Raw genomic sequence first — 23,862 nt, forward strand, 5'->3', positions numbered from 1 at the left:
GAGGGATTAAGTGAAGTATGTTAACATAAGTTACTAGAGCCTTAGAGAGCCAGTGAGATCAAGGTTTGATTCCTTGCTCAGCCATGGAAGCCGACTGGCTGACCTTGGGCAAGTCACACACTCTCAGCCCTAGAAAACCCAATGATAAGTTTTCCTTTGGGTTGTCATAAGTCAGAAATGACTTGAAGGCACACAACAACAAACTAGGGGCTAACCATAGATGTGGAGATTAAAATCCATATTTTTGCATCATTTAATCATTTATTCATGGTATTTGTCTATTGCTTCAGCACAAAGACAAGTCTGCTGAGAGTGGATTTTAGCCCCAATGAAAAACTATTCTTGAGCAGTCCCTTCAGCTGTTTACCAGATCTGTGCAACAGCCAAGGTCTGCTGGTGGGTAGTCGTGAGCTAGTTGGCTGCCCAACCAGACAAGTATCTCTGGGACAGGGTGGTGGTTCTGGAATGGGTATGAAGTGGGCTCCTGACTGTGTATGAAAGGGGTCTGAGGAAGGGGATCTTCTCCCACTCCTACCCTCTTTCTGTGACTACTTCCAGGCTAGGAAGAGATTCCAAAAACCTACTGCCCAGGAGGTCGCCCAGTGCGCATGCCCACAGCATTCCCAGCAGTAAGGAAGGAAAGTGGATGTAATGGATAGGACAGTGAGGTGGCCATTCAGTGCTATGTGCAGGGAGGGAAATGGGAGAGGATCTCCAATAAATGCCGTAAACTCAAACCTGGCTCAGCTGGAAGCAGGCAAACAGTCAGGCCACTTTGCTTGGTGGCTGTGGAAGTGACCCCTGAGACTTCTTTTCCTAGCCTGTCTGTGGCAGTTCTGAACTTCTAATGGAGCTCAACACAGGTTTTCACATTATTATTTTCTTTGAAATGCACTGATTTCACAATGGATGTAAAAAAAAAAAAGTCAACCAATAATAAAAACAAAAAACATATGCAACATAGCCAGGCCTTGGACCCCCTTAATTTCTACCAACTTCCCCTGACTTGTCATCCCTGCTCACCTGAGCCCCATAGATGGGTAAGGACTTTTATAATAATAAATACATGAATAAAACATTTTAAAATAGTGAAAAATTCCTTTTTAAAAATAGCTTTTAAAGTATAAACAGTGAGAACAGACACACCTAGCTTTAGGGACTAAAAGCTAAGCAAAATGACTGTCTACTAAAAATACAGAAGGGATGGAGCCAGTCTGACTTACCTTAGTTGGGATACTACTACAAAGAAATTCCTGACATGCTGCATATATTTGACTATAAATCAATCTCATGTATAAGTCAAGGGCAGGTTTTGAGGCCAAAATTATATTACCCATGGATATGTCGAGGGTAAAACCTAGGAGCATGTAACAAAAGTTCTAAAGGATGATGCAAAGGAAAGCAATGCCAAAGAACTTGCAAAATTCCAGCAGGCATAACTGTTTGTGCTCACACTAAAGGTTGGATGGATGAGAGAACAGAAGGAAATCAGTGCTTCTAGGACAGATGATGCTCTTGCCTTTCACCATGGGATTGTTCCTTTTTTTATAAGAGGTAAGTACATGACTTACATTGACCTGTGGATAAGTCGATCCAGGTTTTTGAGGTCAATTTTTTACTAAAATTTGTACACTTATACATGAGTATATACAGTAGCTTTGTAGAAACAAAAAGGCCTCCACTAAAGAGTTTAAATTTCAGGCAGACTCATTTGGGGATAGCAAATTTTTCAGATTTCCTTGACCCAAGCTCTTTCATGATAATAACAAAAATAATACATACATTCTCTAGAATCTTTACAAGTATTGTTTCCATTTCTTCTTTTTGTGCATCTTTGTTCATTTTGGAAACCTCTTCTGAAGTGGGAAACTGATTTTAAAAACAACAACAACAATACTTATTACTTTGATTAGGAACAGTGAACCTCACACTTGACAGCATTCATTATACTAGTATAAATAATACTGAAACCATTGCAAGATTTCTTTAGGCTGTCTATTCACATCATAAATGGCTTCAAGATACAGTCTACATTTCAGGCAGAATACTGAAGTATGTTTTCTGCATACTATGACAATGTGTATTTTTAAATAAACTATAAATGAAGAATATCTATAAAACAACTTCAAGCAACATAAACTGATTCACAGGAGGAAAAGATCTTGTACGTCTGCATCCTTTACCTTAACATGAAAAAGGTTGTTGAGAAGACATAAATATTGTTCATTTATTAGATCACGGATTTTCCCCAAAAGGATATATTGTCTTGCATCGTATGTTTTACAGGTATCAATCCCCAGGAACATAGCCATGAGTGTCCTGATAGCAAAGAAATTCTGCCACATATTGACCTTTGTGAGCTCCATTGCTACGACCCTGTTGTATAAGAACAAGTAAGCCACCATTGTTAAGAAACAAGCATAATCATTATTTGTTACAACAAAATCCAAAATGTGCACCACAGAGGATATTCCAATCCAACTGCTACAACCCACACAGACAGAATCAACTCTATACGTCAACAAATGTGGGGGAAATGGTGCCCAACAGAGTGGAAACAATCAATATACATCCCCATCCACTAAAAAGGAGACACCAAAGACTGCAGTAGTTATAGGACTATAACATTAATTTCCCATGCAAGCAAAATTCTGCAAAATAGAGTCGAATCATACACGGAGAGAGAAATCCTAGAGGTGCAAACAGGGTTCAGGAAAGGAAGAGGCACTAAGGACCACATTGCAAACTAGCTAATGGAGCACACCAATTGTTGTTGTTGTTGTTATTATTATGATGACTATGTTTATGTTTATATCCTGCCTTCCTCCCAGTTCAAGGACTCAAGGTGGCTAATAAATTTAAACAGTCTAAGTTAAAACAGTATAAAACATTAAAAATACAAAGTTTAAAAACAATTAAACAATTGAAACAATTGAAAAACATTACATTATTAAAATTTAAAATTCTTTCAAACTTCAAAACCAGCACTTTGAACTGTGCCCAGAAATGGAATGGCAACCAATGGAGCTGTTGCAACAAGGGAATTGTATGCTCCCTGTAGCCAGCTCCAGTTAACAGCCTGGCTGCAGCTCTTTAGACCAGCTGAAGCTTCTGAGCACTTCAAAGGCAGACCCACATAGAGCACATTACAGTAATCCAGATGGGATGTAATCAAGGCGTGTACCACTGTGGCCAGATCCGACATTTTCAGGAATGGGCACAGTTGGTGCATGAGTTTTGGCTGTGCAAAATCACTCCTGGTCACTGCTGATAGCTGGGTCCAGAAGTACCCCCAAACTATGAACCTGAGTTTTTAGGGGGAGTGTAACCCCATCACAGGCTGAATCCCGTTTTCCAGATTTGTCTTTCAACTGATCAGGAGCACTTTTGTCTTGTCTGGTTTAAGCTTCAATTTGTTTGCTCTCATCCAGTCCATTACAGCGGCCAGACACCAGTTTAGGACAGAAACAGCTTCCTTTGAACTAGATGGAAAGTAGTGATAGAGCTAGGTATCATCAGCATACAGGTGACAGCTTACTCCAAAACTCCAGATGACTTCTCCCAGAGGTTTCATGTAGATGTTAAAAAGTATAGCAGACAGGACTGAGCCCTGAGGGACCCCACAGGCCAATGGCCAGGGAGTTGAACAGGAATCCCCCAGCACCTCTTTCTGAGAGCACCCCTCCAGGAAAGAATGGAGCCACTGCAGAACAGTACCTCCAAGCCCCATCCCGGAGAGGTGACTCAGAAGGATACTATGGTCGATGGTATCAAAAGCTGCTGAGAGGTCCAGCAAAACCAGCAGGGACACACAGGAACAGACCCCTGGAGGAGCGGGCGAGGCTGAGTCAGCTAAGTGGCCCTGATTCCTCCGAGGTGGCCACTCAGAGGAATTGGAGGAATCAGGGCCTGGCTTCCTGATTCCTCTCCTCCCTCCCATCCCACTGCCTTCCTCCTCCTCCTCTACCTTTTCTGACCTCGGGGGCTGAAGCGGGACCAGGGCAAGGAAGCCCCAGGCTGGCTTGCAAGAGAGCTGGCAGGGGAAGGAGGAGGAGAGTGAGACAGAGTGCCGCCACTGCCACTGCCACTGCCATGGATGTAGAGGGTCCCCTGGAGGGTTCCAGTGGAAGGGCGAGGTGAGGGACACACCGAAGGACAGCCCATCTGGAGGAGGCAGAGGAGGAGCCACCAGGGCCCAAGCCTTCCCACCATGCCACCAGCCTTTTGTCTGTTTGAAGTGTTTGAAGTGTGCCTTGTCATGTGGTTTTTCTTGGCAAGGTTTGTTCAGGAGTTTGCCTTTTCTTTCCTCCTCCTCCTCTTCGTCTCTCTGTGGCAGCCATTTTTCCTCCCCATCCCCTTAAGTGTGAACAACAAGGGAGTAAAAGGGGAGTAAACAGCCCAGAGAGATTTGATTACAAAATAATCCAGTTTCCACATTGGGTTAGTGGGAATGAGCCCAAAGAGTGGCCATTCTAGTCTCCCTGGGAAGAAAGTTCCACACTTCAGGGACAGCCATGGAAAAGCCCTCTCGCATGTTTCCACCAACCATTCTTGCGATGGGAGTGGGACTAAGAGAAGCACCTCTGCTGAGGATCTCAGAGCCCGAACCAGCTCATACAGTGAAATACGGTCTGCCAAACAGCCTGGACCTGAGCCATATAGGTCTATATAGGTCATAACAAGCACTTTGAATTGTACCCAGAAACAAACTGTCAGCCAGTGGAGCTGTTTCAACGGGGGCCTTGTGTGGTCTCTATAACTTGCCCTCATTAACACCCTGGCTGCAGCTCTGTGAACCAGTTCCAGTTTCTGAACACTCTTCAAAGGCAGCCCCAAATAGAGCACATTACAGTAGCCCAAACAGGATATAAGCAAGGCATGTATCACTGAGGTCAGAACCAGTATCTCAAGGAATAGGTGCAGGTGGCACACACATTTTAAATGTGCAAAAGCACTCCTGGTCACTGCAGAGACCTTGGCCTCCAGGTTCAAAGCTGAGTTCAGGAGTACACCCAAACTGCGAACCTGCATCTTCAGGGGGATTGTAACCCCATCTAACACAGGATGTGTCCCTGTTCCTTGATCTGCCTTCCTACTGACCAGGAACACCCCTGTGTCGTCTGGATGAAGTTTCGATTTGTTTGCCCTCATCCTGTCCATTACTGATGACAAGCACTGGTTTAGGACCAGGACAGCCTCTTTGAATTATCATAGAATCATAGAGTCGGAAGAGACCACAAGGGCCATCCAGTCCAACCTACTGCTATGCAGGAACTCTCAATCAAAGCACATACAACAGATGGTCATCCAGCCTCTGTTTAAAGGATTAGGGAGGAAAGGAGTAGTACATATCAATGGCAGCACACCTCAAAACTCCAGAGGACCTCTCCCAATGGTTTTATGTATATGTTAAATAGCGCAGGGGACAACACAGAACCCTGAGGGACCCCACAGGTCAATGGCCAGGGCATAGAGCAGGAGTCCGCTAGCACCATCATCTGGGTTCACCCTTCCAGGAAGAAATGGAGCCACTGTAAAACAGTACCTCCAAGTCCCATCCCAGGCCCTCATCACACGTGGGGGGTTTGCAGCTCAGACCCGCAGTCACTCCTGTTCTAGCAATGCAAAACGTTATGTTTTTTCACCCCAGATCCGGAGTCACTCCTGTCTAGCAATGTGAATTCACGTTAAAACGTGATGTTTTACCACACCTGGTTGCCCTTCCAAATTGAGGGGGAAGCGGAGTCAGTTAGATTCCAAGCAAGTCACGTGATGCAGATTCAAGCAAAACGGAGTGAGTGCACATTGTATTAACACACCGGAACATAATTTGAGGGTTCAATGATTCGAATCGGCACCCTTGTGCATGCTCAGTGGGGCTCTGGGCACTGTCATCCTTCCCTGCCCCCTCCTTAGCTGTCATCTTTCATCAAGGTGAAGGAGGCAGGGGATGATGGGATAGGTGGCAGGTTGAAGGAGAGGAGCAGATTGGGGTCTAGGAGGAGGCAGGAGATGATGGGATAGGTGGCAGAGTAAAGGAGGGGAGCCGATCGGGGTCTAGGAGGAGGCAGGGGATGATGGGATAGGTGGCAGGTTGAAGGAGGGGAGCAGATCGGGGTCTAGGAGGAGGCAGGGGATGATGGGATAGGCAGCAGGTTGAAGGAGGGGAGCAGATTGGGGTCTAGGAGGAGGCAGGGGATGATGGGATGGGTGGCAGGTTGAAGGAGGGGAGCAGATTGGAGTTTAGGAGGAGGCAGGGGATGATGGGATGGGTGGCAGGTTGAAGGAGGGGAGCAGATTGGGGTCTAGGAGAAGGCAGGAGATGATGGGATGGGGGGCAGGGTGAAGGAGGGGAGCCGATCGGGGTCTAGGAGGAGGCAGGGGATGATGGGATAGGCAGTAAGGTGAAGGAGGGGAGCAGATTGGGGTCTAGGAGGAGGCAGGGGATGATGGGATAGGCAGCAGGTTGAAGGAGGGGAGCAGATCGGGGTCTAGGAGAAGGCAGGAGATGATGGGATAGGCGGCAGGGTGAAGGAGGGGAGCAGATTGGGGTCTAGGAGGAACCAGGGGATGACGGGATGGGTGGCAGAGAGGAGGAGATGGGGTGAAAGAGGAGGAGGGGGATGAAGGAGCAGGACACAGGGGGCCAAGGGGAGCGACATCAGAGTGATCTTCCACACCAGACCAATTCGAAGTGAATTTGAATGAGAATTCTGTTAATTCCCTTTTTTCTGGAATTCATCAAAATGAGGAGTCAGTTTAGATTCACTGCGGAAACCCCACGGAAGGAGCTCCCATAGAAAGGAATCGCGTCTGAAAATACATTCACGTTATGACGTGAATTCGCATCGTTGGACCCGCACTCATATCGGAAGCTGCAAAAGTTCTAAAAATCTCCGTGTGATAATCCTTCCAGAGAGGCGGCCAAGAAGGATACCATAATCAATGGTATTGAAAGCTGCTGAGAGGTCCAGCAGAACTAATAGGGACAAACTCCCCCTGTCCAATTCCCTGTGTAGTCACCAAGGTGACCAAGGCTATCTCTTGTGCATATCCAGGACTGAAACCTGATTGAAATGGATCTATTCTAGACAATCCATTTCATCCTGAAACCCCTGGGGTTGAAAAGCCACCGCATGTTCCAATACTTTACCCAAAAATGGGCACTGGTTGATAATCATTTATTATAGTGGGATCCAGGGATGACTTTTTAAACAAAGGCCACACAACTGCCTCTTTTTGGCAAGATGGAATTCTGCCTTGTTGTAAGGAGGCACTGACTACCCCCTTCACCCACTTAGCCAGTTCCCCACTGGCCAGTTTAATAAGCTATGAAGGACAAGTGTCCAAGACACATGTGGTGGATTTCACCTCTCAAGAATCCTGTCCACACCATCAGGCTTTACAAGTTGAAAAGTATCCACTAACAATGGACAGACAGGTGCCAAGGTTACATTCTCTGGCACTGTAGCAACTACAGCATCCAAGTCGGAACAGATCTGAGCGATTTTATCTGTTAAATGCCATACAAATTCTTCTCAGTGGGCTGCCGAGTGATCTTCATTTTCTACTTGAGAGTGAGTAGACCCCTGACCACTCGGAACAGCTCTGCTGGATGGCTCCGTACAGATGCAATTCTGGCAGCAAAAAATAATTTTTTGCTGCCCACATTGCCACAGAATAGGCCTTCAAATAGGCTCTAGCCCACGTTCAGTCAGATTTGCCACAAGTCTTCCATCAAGGTCACTCTAGTCTCCATCTCACTTGCTTCATCACCATCAGCTCCCTCGAGAGCCAGAGGGCTGATTTGGCTCCACTCCATAAGAGGGGATGCTCAGGAATGATTGCGTCCACCACCCTGGCCATTTGGGCAGAAAATTCTAATCATTCCCCCACACCTCAGAGGTTCCAAGTCCCAGTGAGCCTAAACCTGAACAAATAATGATCTGTCCATGACAACAGAACTGTGACAAGTTATTCCACACCAAGGTCACCCAACACAGAAAACAAGGTCCAGAGTGTGCCTAGCAGCATGAATAGGGCCAGATACTGCTTGGGACAAATCCATAGTTGCCATTGGATGCCATGAAGTCCTGAGCCACTCCCAACAGAGCAGTCTTTGCATGGATGTTAAAGTCCCCCATTAATAGCTGTGGGGATTCCAACACCAACCCTGAGACCACCCTGGCTAGCTCAGGAAGGGAGACTGTTGAGCAGCAGGGTGGGCAGTACACCAACAATTCCTATTCTGTCCCAGCTATTCTACTTTAAATAAACACACTCAAAACCTGTAGACTGTGTAAGGGGGGGATCCAGTCAGTGGAATGGAATCATAATAGACCACTGCATCTCCACCTCCCCATCCCCCAGGTCTCACTTGTTGGTGCACAGAGAATCCTGGTGGGAAAAATTAGGAAAGAGGTATGAAAGGAGCCTGCCTTCTCAAGAGGGAAGACAAAGGTCGAAAACACACTGCAGAAATAATCCAGTTTGAGACCACTTTAACTGACCTGGCTCAATGCTAGAAAATCCTGGGAATTGCAGTTTATTGGGGCACTAGAGCTCTGATGGCTAAATGCCTCACAAAACCACAGTTCCCAGAATTCCCTAACATTGAGCCAGGGCAGTTAAAGCTGTCTCAAACTGGATTATTGCTGCAGTATGTTTTGGACCAAAGATTCTGAGGCAGTTGGAAGAAGATACAAGAATTTTGAGGTAAGTGATGAGGAGAAAGTAAAAATTTTAAAGACTCTTAAGTTATTTCATGGTTAAAGAATTGGTTCTCATTAGTGGCATTCTTACTACACAAAATGGAGTCAGCACAGAAAAAGAAGATATGGGGTGGCAAATAGAAGATGGTATTTTACCACCGAATTCGAGTATATGTAACAAAGGTGGAAAAACACTAACTTTTGACCAGCACTCTGCCCTAGATAAGCAATTTCAGCCATTAGCTGGCTTTTTCCATATCCCATGGGCCCTTCATACATCATGACATGGCTTTTTTTGAAACCTTTAAAGTCATTCAGTAAGTTCTCAAAGATGTCAGTCTCTTTCTTGCGACCTGGCAAAAAAGAAGAAAGCAAATTACATAATTTTAAAAGAGCAAAACCAAGCAAAGTTCATCAAATTATTCAGGTTTTGAATAAGAAACCCTAATTTATATTACAAATGTGAATTTTTACCTTACTTTTCAAAATATGTTTTTGAAATATTTGCTGATATCAGTCAAATATTTGTTGTTTCAGCAGGCATGAAATATGAAGTTTTATAAGTTATCAACTGATGAGCACTACTGCATGTTGGCTGTAAGATCACAGAATCACAGAACTGGAAGGAATTGCAGGGCTATCTAATGCAACCCTTGCCATGCAGGAATACACAACTACAGCACTCCTGAGAGATGGCCATCCAACCTCTGTTTAAAAAAGTTCCAAAGAATGAAACTCTAGCAACCTCAGAGGCAATCAATTCCACTGTCAAATAATTCTTGCCTTCAAGATATTCTCTCTAATGTTTAGGTGGAATCTCTTTTCTTGTAATTTGAATCCATTTGTTCATTTTTTAGTCTTTAAGCAAGAAAAAAATAAATTTGCTCCATCTTCTACATGACATCCCTTCAGTATGCAAAGGGATCTTGTAGCACCTTTGACACTAACTAAGGACCTTATCACACATGGGGGGGGGGGGGTTGCAGCTCAGATCCGCAGTCACTCCTGTTCTAGCAATGCAAAGCGTGATGTTTTTCCACACCAGATCCAGAGTCACTCCTCTCTAGCAATTCGGATTGAGGTTAAAATGTCAAGTTTTTCCACACCTGTTTGCCTTTCTGTTGTCCTTCCAAAGTGAGGGAGAAGAGAAGTCAGTTCGATTCCAAACAAGTCATGTGATGCGGACTCAAGCAAAGGGGAGTGAGTGCACATTGTATTACCACACCAGAGCATACTCTGAGGGTTCAACGATTCGAATCGGCACCCTTGGGATGCTCAGTGGGGCTCTGGATGCTGTCCTCCTTCCCTGCCCCCTCCTTAGCTGTCATCCTTCATCGGGGTCTAGGAGAAGTCAGGGGATGATGGGATAGGTCGCTGGGGGTCGCTGGGGCCAGGATCAGGATGCAGGAGCAGTCAGGGGATGATGGGATAGGTGACTGGGGGTCACTGGGGTCAGGATCGGGATGCAGGAGCAGTCAGGGGATGATGGGATAGGTGGCTGGGGGTTCCTGGGGCCAGGATCGGGATGCAGGAGCAGTCAGGGAATGATGGGATAGGTGGCTGGGGGTCGCTGGGGCCAGCATCGGGATGCAGGAGCAGTCAGGGAATGATGGGATAGGTGGCTGGGGGTCCCTGGGGCCAGGATCGGGATGCAGGAGCAGTCAGGGGATGATGGGATAGGTGGCTGGGGGTCCCTGGAGCCAGGATCGGGATGCAGGAGGAGTCAGGGGATGAAGGGATAGGTGGCTGGGGGTCCCTGGGGCCAGGATCAAGATGCAGGAGCAGCAGGGATGATGGGTTAGGTGGCAGAGGGGACAATATGGGGATGCAGGAGCAGTCAGGGGATGATGGGTTAGGTGTCAGGGTGAAGGAGAGGAGCAGATGGGGGTCTAGGAGGATACAGGGGATGCAGGGGTTGATGGGATCGGCTGGTTGGCAGAGAGGAGGAGATGGCATGAAGGAGGAGGAAGGGAATGACAGAGCAAGATAAAGGGGCCAAGGGGGGTGGCATCGGAGTCCTTTTCCACACCAGACCAAATCGTAGTGCAATCGAAGGCAGCCAGGAAGCGAATTCTCTGAAGCCACTTTTTTCCATTTTAACCAAAATGAGGGGTGACAAACACATTTGGTGGGGACACGAGAGAGGGCCATCTCAGGGGCTGCCCCTAGACTCTGGAACTCCCTGCCCAGGGAGATAAGAACGGCTCCTTCCTTGATGGCTTTCCGACGGCAGGTGAAGACCTACCGGTTCAAACAGGCATTTAAGGAATCACTACTGTATAAGAACAGGCAGGAATGTTGGACTAGTTTAATCATTCTGTTTAATACATGTCATTTATCTATTTATTTTTAAATGTTTTAATTGTACTTTTTGTTTGTTTGTTTTTTAATTGCTGTGAAGCCGCTCTTAGTCCCAGTCCTGGGAAAAGAGCGGGATATATATCCCGCTCTTTTCCCAGGACTAGGACTCAGAGCGGCTTCACAGCAATTAAAAAACAAACAAACAAACAAAAAGTACAATTAAAACATTTTAAAAATAAATAGATAAATGACATGCATTAAACAGAATATATATATAATAAAATGTCCCTTCAAATATTAAATATACCCAGCTTCCTACATCATTCCTTAATGGGTTTTGTTTCATGACCTTTGATCATCTTGGGCAATTTTCTCTGCACATGCTCCACCTTATTCATTTTGAACTGTGGTACCCAGTTCAAGAATATAGAATTACTACATACAGTAATCCAGATGAGATCTGACCAAACATAATAGAATGGCACTATTACTGCTTCATTGATCTGAAATACTCCTATACTATACTCCTGTTGATGCAACCTAAAGTTACATTGGCCTTTCTGGACACAGATACTTTTCATACATACTGCTTTCAAACCAGATGTTACTAATCACATAGAGTCCTGTGATGATCCCTGGGGTCCAAGCAGCCACACAGCCACCCTGTTCTTGGCCCTTAGCCCCAGCGGATTCCTTTAATTTCCCCTAGAGTCTCCTGGTCTCTGCTCCCACTCTCTGCTGAGCTGAATGAAACCCCTTGAGATATTCTAGTCAAGCTGCCACCACCCAGTGAATTTCCAATGAACTCCCCTTAGCACACACTGGGACTTGCTAAGGACTTATGTTCCTTACCTTGCTAACCTGAGCAAGCAGTAACCAAGCTAAGGCGCATGTATAGGAGTACAGAGACAGCAGATACTTTTAAAGAAAGGCATTTATTCTAAGTAGACAGAATAGAGCAATAAGGTGTCATTCATGCAAGGCCTCCTTGCCCTGCAGGTACAGAATGCATAGTTACAAGATGTTCATTTCAGGCAAGCCAAAAGATAAACATAACAAAAGCCTAGACACACTAGCTAACACATTTCCTAAGCTACTCACACAGAGATGGGATTTGCAGTTCTTGGTGGGTTCTTGGATGCAAGAAGCTGGCTCTCATTGCCTAGCTCAACTTGCATCCCTTTTGGCACAGGTCCAGTCATCTGGGCTCCCAAAAGACAAAGACAAAAGACCACATGGTCTCAGGGCCTTTTAAAGACCTTCAGTGGAAGGTTCTTGAAAAACCCAGTCCAGTTCTACTGATTGGCCAGCTGGGCCTTAGGTCAGCTATGATGTAACTTCTCATTACCATGTGATGTAAGCTCTCATTAGCATGTACCTCCCCCCAGCTTAACCCTTTGTGGTTTGAGAGGAGTCTTCAAATGACCGGTGGCCCAGTCATTACAAGCCCAATATGTGAATTTCATTTTTAACCTGCCTGAATGTAGTATGTTACATTTATCCCTGCTGAAATTCATTTTGTCAGTTTGGGCCCAGCAATCCTATTTGTCATTTTTAATTCTGATCCTATTAGCTACACCTACCCCCTGCCACTATTTGATGTCATGTCTAAATTTGATAAGCATGTTTTCTCTTCCATCATCAAAGCATTTCCAAAGATGTTGAATAAAAGTGGACCCAGGATAGAGCCTTCTGACATCCCACTAGTCACTTCTCCCAGGAAAAAGAGGAACCATTGGTGAACGTTCTTTCTGTTCAGTTTGTCAACCAATTACAAATCTAGCCAACAGTAGCAACGTCTAACCTACAGTTCTCAGCTAGCCTGCAAGAACATAATGGAAGACCTTGTCAAAAGCCTTTGTGAAATCAAGACATACTACCTCCACAGCACTGTCCTGATCTAACAATCTCATTAACGCTATAAAAAAAGAGATAACATTGGTTTGGGGTGACTAGATTTTGAGGAACCCATGCTGGCTCTTAGTATTCACAGCATTCCTTTCTAAGTGGGCACAGACTGACTGTTTAATTATCTGTTCTAGAACCTTTTTGGTATCATTCAAAGTCATAGCAGTGTTAAGACTAGATCAATATGCAAGGTGGAATTGTAGTAAAGAGGTATTGTAGCACATTTCAGACAGACAGACAGACAAGACAGACAGACAGATGTTGGTAGCATAAGCTATCATAAACTTCAGTCTACTTCCTCAGATGCATGCAATGAAATGTCCATGAACAGACCTTTGAAAGGCTATGTGAATAGCAACAGAAATGCAAAACTAATGGTTCTCATGATGGGGTGATTTTCAATTGTAACAATGGACACTGGGGGACAAAGGCAGGAGGAAAGATGTTGCTTAAAGCACATAGATAACCATGTGAATGTTGGTGGATGTTGGCTGGAATGTAGTGTGATGCTGGCTGGGAACAAGAAATGAACTGACAGAGAGTCCTCACAAGGCGAATTAACTATGAGTTAGCACACCGGGTGACACCAAACCTAGTGATGCCACTAGGGAGACGTAACATTACTACGTAAAGGATAGTCAAAGAATAGATTGAAGCATTTTACCAGAAAAGGCTAATACATGTGGGACCGTTTATTTACAAAAGAAAAAAAGGATTTGAAGGCATGATAATAGTTTCTCTGTATCAGAGAGAGCAGATATACAGATATTTTATACCTCACATCATAATATAGATTGCCCTCTCCTTGGATATTGATTGTTGCCAATGCTTGACTAATTTTTACACCAAGTAAAATTTGGCCAATTAACTGAAGTTTTGGGGTCTATTTTGGGGTCTAACCACAAGGTTGCGAGTTCAAGACCAGCAAAAGGGCCCAAGCTCGACTCAGGCTTGCATCCTTCCGAGGTCGCTAAAATGAGTACCCAGACTGTTGGGGGCAAATTAGCTTACTTGCTAATTAGCTTACTTGCTGTTCACCGCTATGATCTTTGGAATAGCGGTATATAAATAAAACAAATTATTATTATTATTATTATTATTATTATTACTTATTATGCCTCAGAGAAAGGCAACAGCAACTAATCATAAACAGCTCATACTAACATCTGCAAATCCATAGCATTTTTTCTTTCTTGCCCCAATGATTGATTGTCATAAGATAGTAGAAATCTACCTACCTAGTAAAGGATAATGTTCAGATCTCTCCCTGGTCAGATATGCTTTGCAAATCATACTTTAAAGAGAAAGAAAAAAACATGGTGATGGAGACAAGAAAAAGAACTCCAAATTGAAAATTACATTCTTCAAGTCAAAGAGCTTCACAGCTGCAGATGGCATAAGAAGCAGGAGCAAGTTTTTGTAAATTGCATTTTTGTCTCAACTTCTTCATTTAAACACATTGATATCTGTTTTTGTAGTATTTTAATTTCTTTTACTATTTCTATGTTGTCTGGGTCATTCTTTAAAATTTCTTCTTTTTTTAATTTCATCACTAATTTTATCAATTTTTATATTTTTATTTTTCTTCTTCTGTATGCTCTCTTGTATAAAGAGACCCCTCAGTACCACTTTGCTAGCGTCCCAAACAATATTATCGTCTGTACCTTTTCTGGAATTTTCTCTAAAATAATTTTCTAGTGTCTTTTTAGCTTTTTCTATTATTTCTTTCCTTTTTAATAAGTTATCGTCTAAGCGTCACAAAAAATCCGCCCCCCATAATTTTAGCTCCATTGAGATTGGGTTATGATCAGAGATAGATTTTGTTAAAGATTCCATTTTCTCTATATTCTTTGCCCAGTTTTTAGAAATAAAGAACATATCTATCCTGGATAGTGATTTGTGTCTATATGAATAAAAGGTAAAAATCCTTTTTTGTGTTATATTTATACCTCCACACATCTATTAAGCCCAGATTTTCAATCATATTCTTAAAGATAATTGGTAGTTTTCCTTGCTTTCCATCTTCTGATGGAAACAAAATACGATTGCATAGTATTTTTCTTTTGCATGATATTAACATATGTTGCAGTTTTAACTGAATCCATTTGCCCCTTTGCTGAGAACTGGATGAACTTAAGAACTGAAGTATTTTGGAAGCCTGGTTCCCTGAGCACATCATATATTCAAAAATTTCTCATACCCAGAACTTTTGCCAGCTACAGAAGCACACATTTTTGTAACCCCCTTTCCTCCTCTGGCTGCATATAAAGTTCATGCCATACTTACGTTTTCTCAGTGACACCAAGAAACTGAAAGACTGTCCCAGGGTTCAGAACACCTTTCATTTCAATTAAAGGGAGCTCTTCAAAGAAATAGGGTGGCAGCTTGGATTTGGCACAGGTGATTGCATCACAGGTCACCACACCAGGATAATACATCATCATCCGGGCAGCAAGGTTCACTTTCCGGCCAATGACTGTGCCATGGGAAAAATGAGAACATGAATTAATTAAAACACATGCTCTCAACAAGGCACAGTTTCTTCATCCAGCTGGACAACTGAATGTAGCATTCTGAGAACTATAATCCAAAAAATTAACTTTCTCAGGCTTTGGGAACAAGCTTGCAAATGGGCCACTTTAAGTAATGAACCACACCTTGGACAGTTTTTTTGTATATACAACAAGGCAGCAAAAGAACTCCCTTTTCAACTTGAGTTCACTTTACAAGATATGTAAGAAAGCTCTTTGGTGAACAGAGGCTTTCTGGAGTCCACAACTCATGCAGAACAAGATCTGGGGAATCCAGAAATGTGGCTAGGCTGATGAAGCACCTAATATCATGTACAGGATCACTTCAGTTCAGAAAGCAAAGCTTCAGTAATAAAATCTAAAATACTTTATTCAGAAACCTAAGACATATCCAGCTTACTTAGGCTGTCAAGACTAAGCACATAGCAATTCAAACTTTGAGTAGGCTGAGACCAAATTCATCCACATACAAACCAATTAGATTATGTGGTGTTATTGACTGTTTAATTGGCTATTTATTGTACTAGCCTTGTTGATTATTTTATTATTATTATTATAACAGGTTTGGTTATTTATTAACCCTACTTCAGCCCTTTCTTTCTTTCTTTCTTTCTCAAATTTTCCTGGGGAGTCCTCCTCTGCTGCCACTATGTGTGCCTTATGCTTTATGAGAGCCAGTGTCATTATCCACCTTGTTTTCTTGGCCTCATGGCACTGTAGGGCGGACTTTACAGGTCATGCTGCAAGGTTACCCTTAAACTCTGCTGGATATTGGGGGCTGTTCATGCTGCAAGGTTAACCTGAGACTTATCCAGATGTGATTGATTCTTGATTGATTTATAATTACTTTATTATTTATTTATGGATGATTTATAATTGATTTATGATTATCTATTATTATTTATGTTGTATGGTCTTAAAAGTTGCACAGCTTAGAGGGTGAGGAAAGCACAATATGGAATGATATGCATTTTCAAAAGCTATGGAGCATCCCAAAAAAGCAGAGAGAAAAAAAATCACAAAATAGAATGATGCAAGCTTTAACTGTTGCACAACTTTAAGTGTTGTGTAGCTTTAAACCCTGCACAGCCCTGAAGAAACAGTACATTGTCTACAGAACAGATAGAAGAAACAGCACACACACACACACACAGAGGGAGGGAAAGAGAGAGAGAGAGAGAGAAAACTCTTGAATATATAATTCTTTGTTTGTATAGCTTTTTTTAAATTTTGTGCAGTTTTTCTGAGTGCACATATGGCATAAAACAATGCAAGCTTTTAAAAAATTTACCCAGTGCACAGCTTTTGTTGTGCTGAGAGCAAAACAAAACAAAACAAAAGTTCCTGCAAGGTTGTGGGAACTTTGCAGGTGCTATTTTTCTTCCTGCAAATATTACTGAGGGATCAAGACCCTTAAATTTTAACCTCAGGTGGGAAATTGTTGAATTCCCCTTCCATCCCTAGTGGACATCAATGAGGAAACACTAATTGATAGGCTCTGTAGGAGTGGGATGAAAGTGGACATGTCATCTATTGGACCAATACTTATAGATCTGACTGTGGATTGGATAGGGTACAAAAGACTTGTAACAATTGTACCTGTGTATTCATGTCTCACTCGATGACCAACTACTCCACAGAAAACTGGCCCACTGGTGACCCCAATAGAGACAATCCTAGAACACAAAGGAAGCAACATGAGCTCAGCAGTACAAAGCACAACTCCAACTATTTTTTTTCACTCTTGGAGTAACAATCAGCATACAGACTTTCTATACAGCAGCCTAAAGAAGATAGTTGCATACATTAATGCTGCATGAAATAATTCACAGAACACGGCACTGTGCACAGAATTCAGCATACTGAGCACCCCAGTTTGTTTGTTTCTTCCTTACTTTTATCTGATTTTACAGCTATATGAAGATCAGTATAAACGTATATGGACAATATCTGAGCTAATTGCTCAGTAGAATAAGCAGGATAACCAAGTGTAGTGTAATGAGTACCAAAAGGGGAGAGACAATATTCCACTATTGACAAATTGCACTGTTCATTGTTCCCCTCCACTGCAATTAATATGAGCTGTCTTCCTCCCAATCTCTTTATTATCATAGGATCCAGCCCCCGGTCACCACTCATTGTTTTATATCAAATTAATATAAAAAAGGAATGTTACAGACAGGTAGTAAAAGGGGGCACCTCAGTGAGGAAACCAGCCATATCATATTAGGAAATCCAAATGGCTCAGCATGGGGGAAGCTGTGATGGGATCACCCAAGATCAGAATAAGCATAATCCTTTCAACAAGGAGTGTAATGGTGGGTACTGGATCTGACTATTGCTTACATATTACAAACAAATAGAATTTCCTTCTGGGAAAGAAACTCTTTTTGTGTGAGGACATTTATGCTGGTTGTCTGGTCATTCTCACATATCTCGTTCCTTTCTTCCCCTCTGAGCAAGTCATTTAATTCTGAATCACCGCCTCCGGACCCATTTCTTGGTATAACTACACATGCCTGGACCAATCTGGTCTAGCGTGAAGTTGGACAGAACCTCTGTTCGATTTCAGCTAGCCACCTCAGTAGGTGGCCATCCACGTATCACAGGAGGCAACTGAGCCATCCTTATTCCAGTAACCCCGTAACAGGAGCTATGCTTCTGGATTGGTACAGCAGTGCCTCTTTATAAACCCTGCAACCCCCACTGTCAATTTGTGTGTGTGTGTGTGTGTGTGAGAGAGAGAGAGAGAGAGAGAGAGAGAGAGAGAGAGAGAGAGAGAGAACTTTGTGTGTATGTTGATTCCCCTTTTATAAATAAACTAAATTGATTTCGAATCTGCTTCTGAAGTTCTCTGAGTTCAGAACCAGCGTACAGAGGCTGAGGATCCCGGCTTTATATTACCAAAGCTTGTGTCCTGCTGAGCTAAATCAATTTCCCCATTAAATGCAATTTGTGGGGTTTCTCTCAGGGCAACTTGCAATTTAGGTAACAAGACTGGTGGAGAATGCAAGCAAGTCATGGATCCCAGAAGTGCTAAAGTGGACAGTTAGCACATCTACAGGTGCAGAAGTAGGGAAAAGAACTCCAGAATGACCAGACTGTGAGCAAAATACTGGGCAAGAGTGTTTCAGTTCTTTGTGTTTGAGCTGCAAGAGTCAATTATCAAGGGTGGATATTTCCCTCTTTTCCATCTTTAGGCTGTGTTTTGGCTTCTGCAGAGACAAAGCTGAACTCAGACCATCCCTGGGAACTGTAACTGGGTGCACCACCTGGATTCCCTATTTCAAGAGCTATCCTGGGTTGGGAAAAACAGTGATAGGAACCTTTTAAGATCCAGTCACTCATTATTTTATTTTATTTTATTTTATTTTATTTTATTTATGGTATTTATACCCCACCCTTCAGCCCTAAAGGCTATCAGAGCAGCTTACAATTATTATTTTTAATTATATGATTCCCTGCCCTCAGGCTTACAGTCTAAAAGGACACGACACAAAAGGAGAAGGGAATGGTGGTGGGAAAGGGGATGAGGTCCAGTGGTTATTCTCTGCCTCTGAGGCCTGGACCAAGGCAAATGGACTGGAGGGAGGGCTAGCCCTGGTGGAGCTGGGCCTGCTTGTTCACATTCCCCACAAGCACACCACACACACCTTAGGATTCCCCTGTGGCATGGAGCCTTTCCTTTCTATGCAATCTCCAGTCAGAACACTTTTAAAGGGCAGATCATTGTATCTGTGCCTATCACCTCATGAGAACCTGCTGGAGAATTGTAACTTGGTCTGTGGCAAATCTTAGAGGTCAGATCCATCCCTGTTTTCTGACTGACACACCTGCATAGTGGCAACCAAAGTAGTATTTTAATATTTTGCCTGAGGGGGAGGAAGGGCCCCCTCACCCCAAAAAAGTTAATAGGCAGCACTCATTCAGAGATCCCAATCCTTCTTTCTCATTAGCTGGTGACAGACATAAGTTCCTTTGGGTTTGTCCCCCCCTCCACAGCTCTTCCAGAGTAAGAAGTGGGATTCCCCCCCCCCAAAAAAAAAAAAAAAAGAATCTCAGTGATTCTCCCACCCTTTAGCTCCATGGTCCTCCTTCTGCCTAGGCTGTCAAAGATTTTTGTCCAGACTTTGATTACACAGAAGGATTTTTGTGCATGACTGGCCTGAAAAGCGACTGTTAGCACTGGGGAAAACTAAGTCCATGCGAAGAAGACTGCCAGTGAGGAAAACAAATGTTGCAGCAAGATATTTACAAGCATGATACAGCAATATTTACACCACCTGACACAATGCTCTGCCACCAACCGACATTCACCTTACTCATAGTGTACTGCAGCATTCTTCCTTATATACACAAACACAGGCTAGGATTCTGATCCAACCCCCTGCTAGTGTTTCATCATCTTCCTGTCATGTGTCTACAGTGACTGGGCAATCCTGAACTGTTATAACACAAATCCATGCTGAAGTTCCTTAGCTTCCTCTGAGTAGCATTTCCCCTTTAGCACATTGCATGCACCTGAGACATTTTACACCCTGGGGCAAAACTTCACTGACAGGGGCATCATGTTTGCTTTATAACTCCATAAGTTAAATGCTAGTAGCTACTTTTAAAAAACTGAATGAACAGACAGGGGTTGGAAAATTCCTGAAAGAAACAAGCCTCCTGTGTGGTTAGTGCCTACACCTTAGCTACATTTCCTTGTGAGACTCCCTTATGCACTACTTATTCAGCACTGCCTAAGCCTAGGCATAGTCCTGATTATCCTGACACATTTCTCCAGATTTTGTAATCAGGTCTCAGCTATCATGTTTATATATGATACTGTGCATACACATCTAGGACTGGGATACAAACAGCTATTAGAAGCACCATGTACATGGGCATCATTCATGACACTCCAGTATGCCAGAAGAGATTTTAGGTGTGGGTGTGAGTACTACAAGGAAGTAACACTACCAAATGCATGCTACTTACAAACTATTACTAATTACTTACTTTACTTTCATGAGTGCTGTAGAACAGTATGCATGAATTTCATAGGCACTGTCAAGAGCATTTGCACTCTCATCAGCTTGCTTATCTCCAGGGAGGCCAAAGATGCAAAGTAAAGTGCAGCCCTTTATGGAGAAAGAAAAAATACACTACCAGAGAAAGTTTTTCAAAGAGAAATAAGTACCATTTGCTCCACCCCTCCAAAAAAAGGTCTTTTGCCAGATTACTTTTCAGTCCATGGCTTCCCAAAAGTGTTTACATAAAACTGTAGAACAAGCAACACATAAAAGAAGAACAAATGAGGCAGTAGAAAAAAAGTTTAACAGTTAAAAAACTAAAAAGTAGGAAAACCAAGCAGTAATATGGAGGACTGCCATGGTCAAAAAACAATGCTTAGTTCTGATAATGATACATTATAAAGAATATGACTTAAAGCACACCTGATATCTGCATTCACTCCTTTGTCACTAATCTGTGGTTTTAAACCTTTTGTCAGTTTGCTGTAATCCAGAGAAGCAAGCAAACCTAATTTACAGCCAGAGTTTAGAAATATTATTGTTACTGCTAAATTATTAATATTAGCCTTGTATTGCAAATAATTTTGTTATATTAATCAAATGTTAGCAACATTACTTTTAAAATAACATCACTAACATTCCCCAAATGGCCACAACCTTCCAAAATTATCTTTTAAGAGTAATAAAATAACATGAAACATAAATCACTACTAAAGCTATTAGTGTCATTGTCATTTACTGATCAAAACAAATCTTCTAAAATTGCTTTTTAAAAGGTAATGAATTAAGGGAATGGATTAATTTTTAAGACCAGAATCTGACTGTTAAGCCCCATTGTACCAACAAGGTGTACCTAAATGTTGACTAGGAAAGGCAGAAGGTAGTAGAAAGACCACATGCCAGACAGCTAGACCCAGTTGGAGAGGTCACAGGCCTGAATCTACAGGACCTAAGCAGAGCAATGGAGGGGGGAGAGCTTGGAGATGTCTCATTCAGAGGGTCGCTATGAGTCAGGGTCAACTCAAGGGCAGTTAACCATTGACTCTCTATTCTGCAATTGATTTAATGGATATACTCTAGTTAGGACTACCAATAAGATTCAGATCTAGCAAACTATTTTCAAGCTTAGGTTACAACACACTGACAAGAGTCCTTCTCCTTCCTCTTCAGCAGTGCCTCCATGCCAAGCTGTTTTTACATGTTCTCTTTCCAAAAAAAAAAAGCTATTCAGTTCAGTAGGGAGAACTAGAGATGACCCATATACACACAGGTTTGGTACACCACTGTTTTTGGATGACAATCAGTTTGCTCAATTCCTGCGCAAGCTCACTTCCAGTGCTATAATGCACCAATAGAAGGAAAGTGCATGACAAAGGAGAACATGCTAAGTGTGTGTGTGTGTGTGTTTTGTTGTTGTTTGTTGTTGTTGTTTTGTTTTTTGCTATTCTTTGCATCTTTATTATTTTAAGCATTATTTGTCTAGAAATAGCAGGAAGCCTCTCAACTTCATTTGTGCACATACCTTCAGAAGACAGCGCATCCCCTTTAAGCCCAAGAGGACAGAGAAGACAGAGCTTTGTACACATATGACACTGGGCTAGTTAAGTTTGCAGTTGGCTCCAGTATAATTAATGGAACAAAAGTCCAAACATCTTACTTATCCACTGTCCTCCTATCCAGCTAGATTTTGCATCCAGTTCCACTGTAAGCTTGGCTCTTGATGACCTGTAGCCTATACTAAGGGTGTAGTCATGTCAGAAATACCACTTTACACCACTTTAATTGCCATGACTTTAATCCCATGGACTTCTGGGATTTGTAGTTTGTTGAGGTACCAGGGCTCTCTAACAGACCAGTCCTCAAAAAATGACAATCCCAAGATTCCACAGGTTAAAGTCATAACAATTAAAGTGGAATCATCCTGCTTTATTTCTGCAGTGTGGCTACAAACTGATTCTTCCTGTGCTTGGCAGCTAAACTCCTACTAGAATCAACCTAGGATGAGAAAGATCCCTGCACTCACTTTGTCAAACATAAAAACCTTGTTGATTTTTCCACTGAGAGGATGGATAACTGCTATGATTTTAGTGTAGGCATCTTGGATAGCCTTACACAGATGCTGAGTATTAGCACTTTCATCAAACTGCAAGTTCACAAAAACAATGGTAACTGGTCGAAGCTCTGACAAATATTCCAGTGGCTGATTGTCATCAATCTGGAAAACAAAACATACTGTTTTTAACTTTTTAATTAACTTTAACTTAGAAAAAAAAGAGAAAGGGGAAGTGTGATAAAGGATTATAAAACTGTGTGTGAGAGAGAAAAAGCATGCAGACACCGAGAGACAGACACACAGTTTTTATTCTTATAGTTATGAATGCTCCGATAATTTTTTAAGTGTTTCACATTAAATCCATGTAGTTATTAACATTACTTCTTAGAAAAGTTCCCTTTTGTAAGGATGATTGCTCAGATTTGGAGAACTAGCTCAACACATATACAAAAGGCTCCTTACAATTACCCTAGTGGACCAAATCCCCAATGATGTATACAGATTGACCAGAGATTCCAGGAACTGTGCAGAGACAAACTCTTTCTATTACAGTGCACTGTGTCATATGTGGATGCACTATATGCGGCTTTCAGCATATGCTGAATGCCATGAGGGAGCCCATGGGAGCGTGCGGGGCGCATGGGGTGGCGTGTCCCATTAAGACTAATGGGGTGCGTGCCCATGGCGCACGTGCACTGCTGCACCATGCATGAGCCCCATTATTTTCAATGGAGCTTGAGCATACACTTTTTTTTACACGGGGGGGGTCTGTAACGGATCCCCCGCATAAAAAAAGGGCGCACTGTATAAGCTGGTTTATTTATAGGAAAGGGATACACTCATACAAACACACAGGCATCCACATTCTCACTCAAGACTAAAAGAAGAAAAGGGAGGAAAAGAGGACAGAGGACATTTGGCTTATCTAACGATGATACTCACTTGCGATGGTCTCCTCAGAGTCAAAGTAAAGCAGCAACATGGGAAAAGGGAAAAAAAGGAGGGTTGAAACTGTCTGGCAATCACATCCCTACATAGAGCCTTATCATACATGGGAGGTTTGCAGCTCAGATCCGCAGTCACTCCTGTTCCAGCAAAGCGAAAAGTGATGTTTTTCACACCAGATCTGGAGTCACTCCTGTCTAGCAATGCGAATTCACCTTAAAATGTGATGTTTTACCACACCTGGTTACCTTTCCGTTCCCCTTCTGAATCGAGGGGGAAGCGGAGTCAGTTCAATTCTAGACAAGTCATGTGATGCGGATTCAAACAAAGCGTGGTAAGTGCACATTGTATTACCACACCAGAGGGTTCAACTATTCAAATCGGCACCTTTGCAGATG

General features: G+C 42.8%; 1 protein-coding gene across 1 annotated transcript in view; it reads right to left on the minus strand.

Moving 5' to 3' along the window:
* Positions 1-23,862, minus strand: part of ADCY10 (adenylate cyclase 10) — a 141,811-nt gene that overhangs the window by 85,121 nt on the left and 32,828 nt on the right. The window contains exons 8-15 of the mRNA XM_089518331.1: positions 22,490-22,681; positions 20,453-20,574; positions 17,051-17,127; positions 15,207-15,396; positions 14,159-14,214; positions 8,911-9,064; positions 2,184-2,376; positions 1,783-1,869 (exon numbers count right to left, since the gene is read on the minus strand). Coding sequence (XP_089374457.1) covers positions 1,783-1,869; positions 2,184-2,376; positions 8,911-9,064; positions 14,159-14,214; positions 15,207-15,396; positions 17,051-17,127; positions 20,453-20,574; positions 22,490-22,681 — 1,071 coding nt within the window. The remainder of the gene's footprint in view (positions 1-1,782; positions 1,870-2,183; positions 2,377-8,910; positions 9,065-14,158; positions 14,215-15,206; positions 15,397-17,050; positions 17,128-20,452; positions 20,575-22,489; positions 22,682-23,862) is intronic.

Source organism: Sceloporus occidentalis, unplaced genomic scaffold (genome assembly GCF_023333645.1).
Source record: "Sceloporus occidentalis isolate IW3139 unplaced genomic scaffold, rSceOcc1.0.p SCAF_3, whole genome shotgun sequence".
NCBI classification, from domain to species: domain Eukaryota; kingdom Metazoa; phylum Chordata; class Lepidosauria; order Squamata; family Phrynosomatidae; genus Sceloporus; species Sceloporus occidentalis.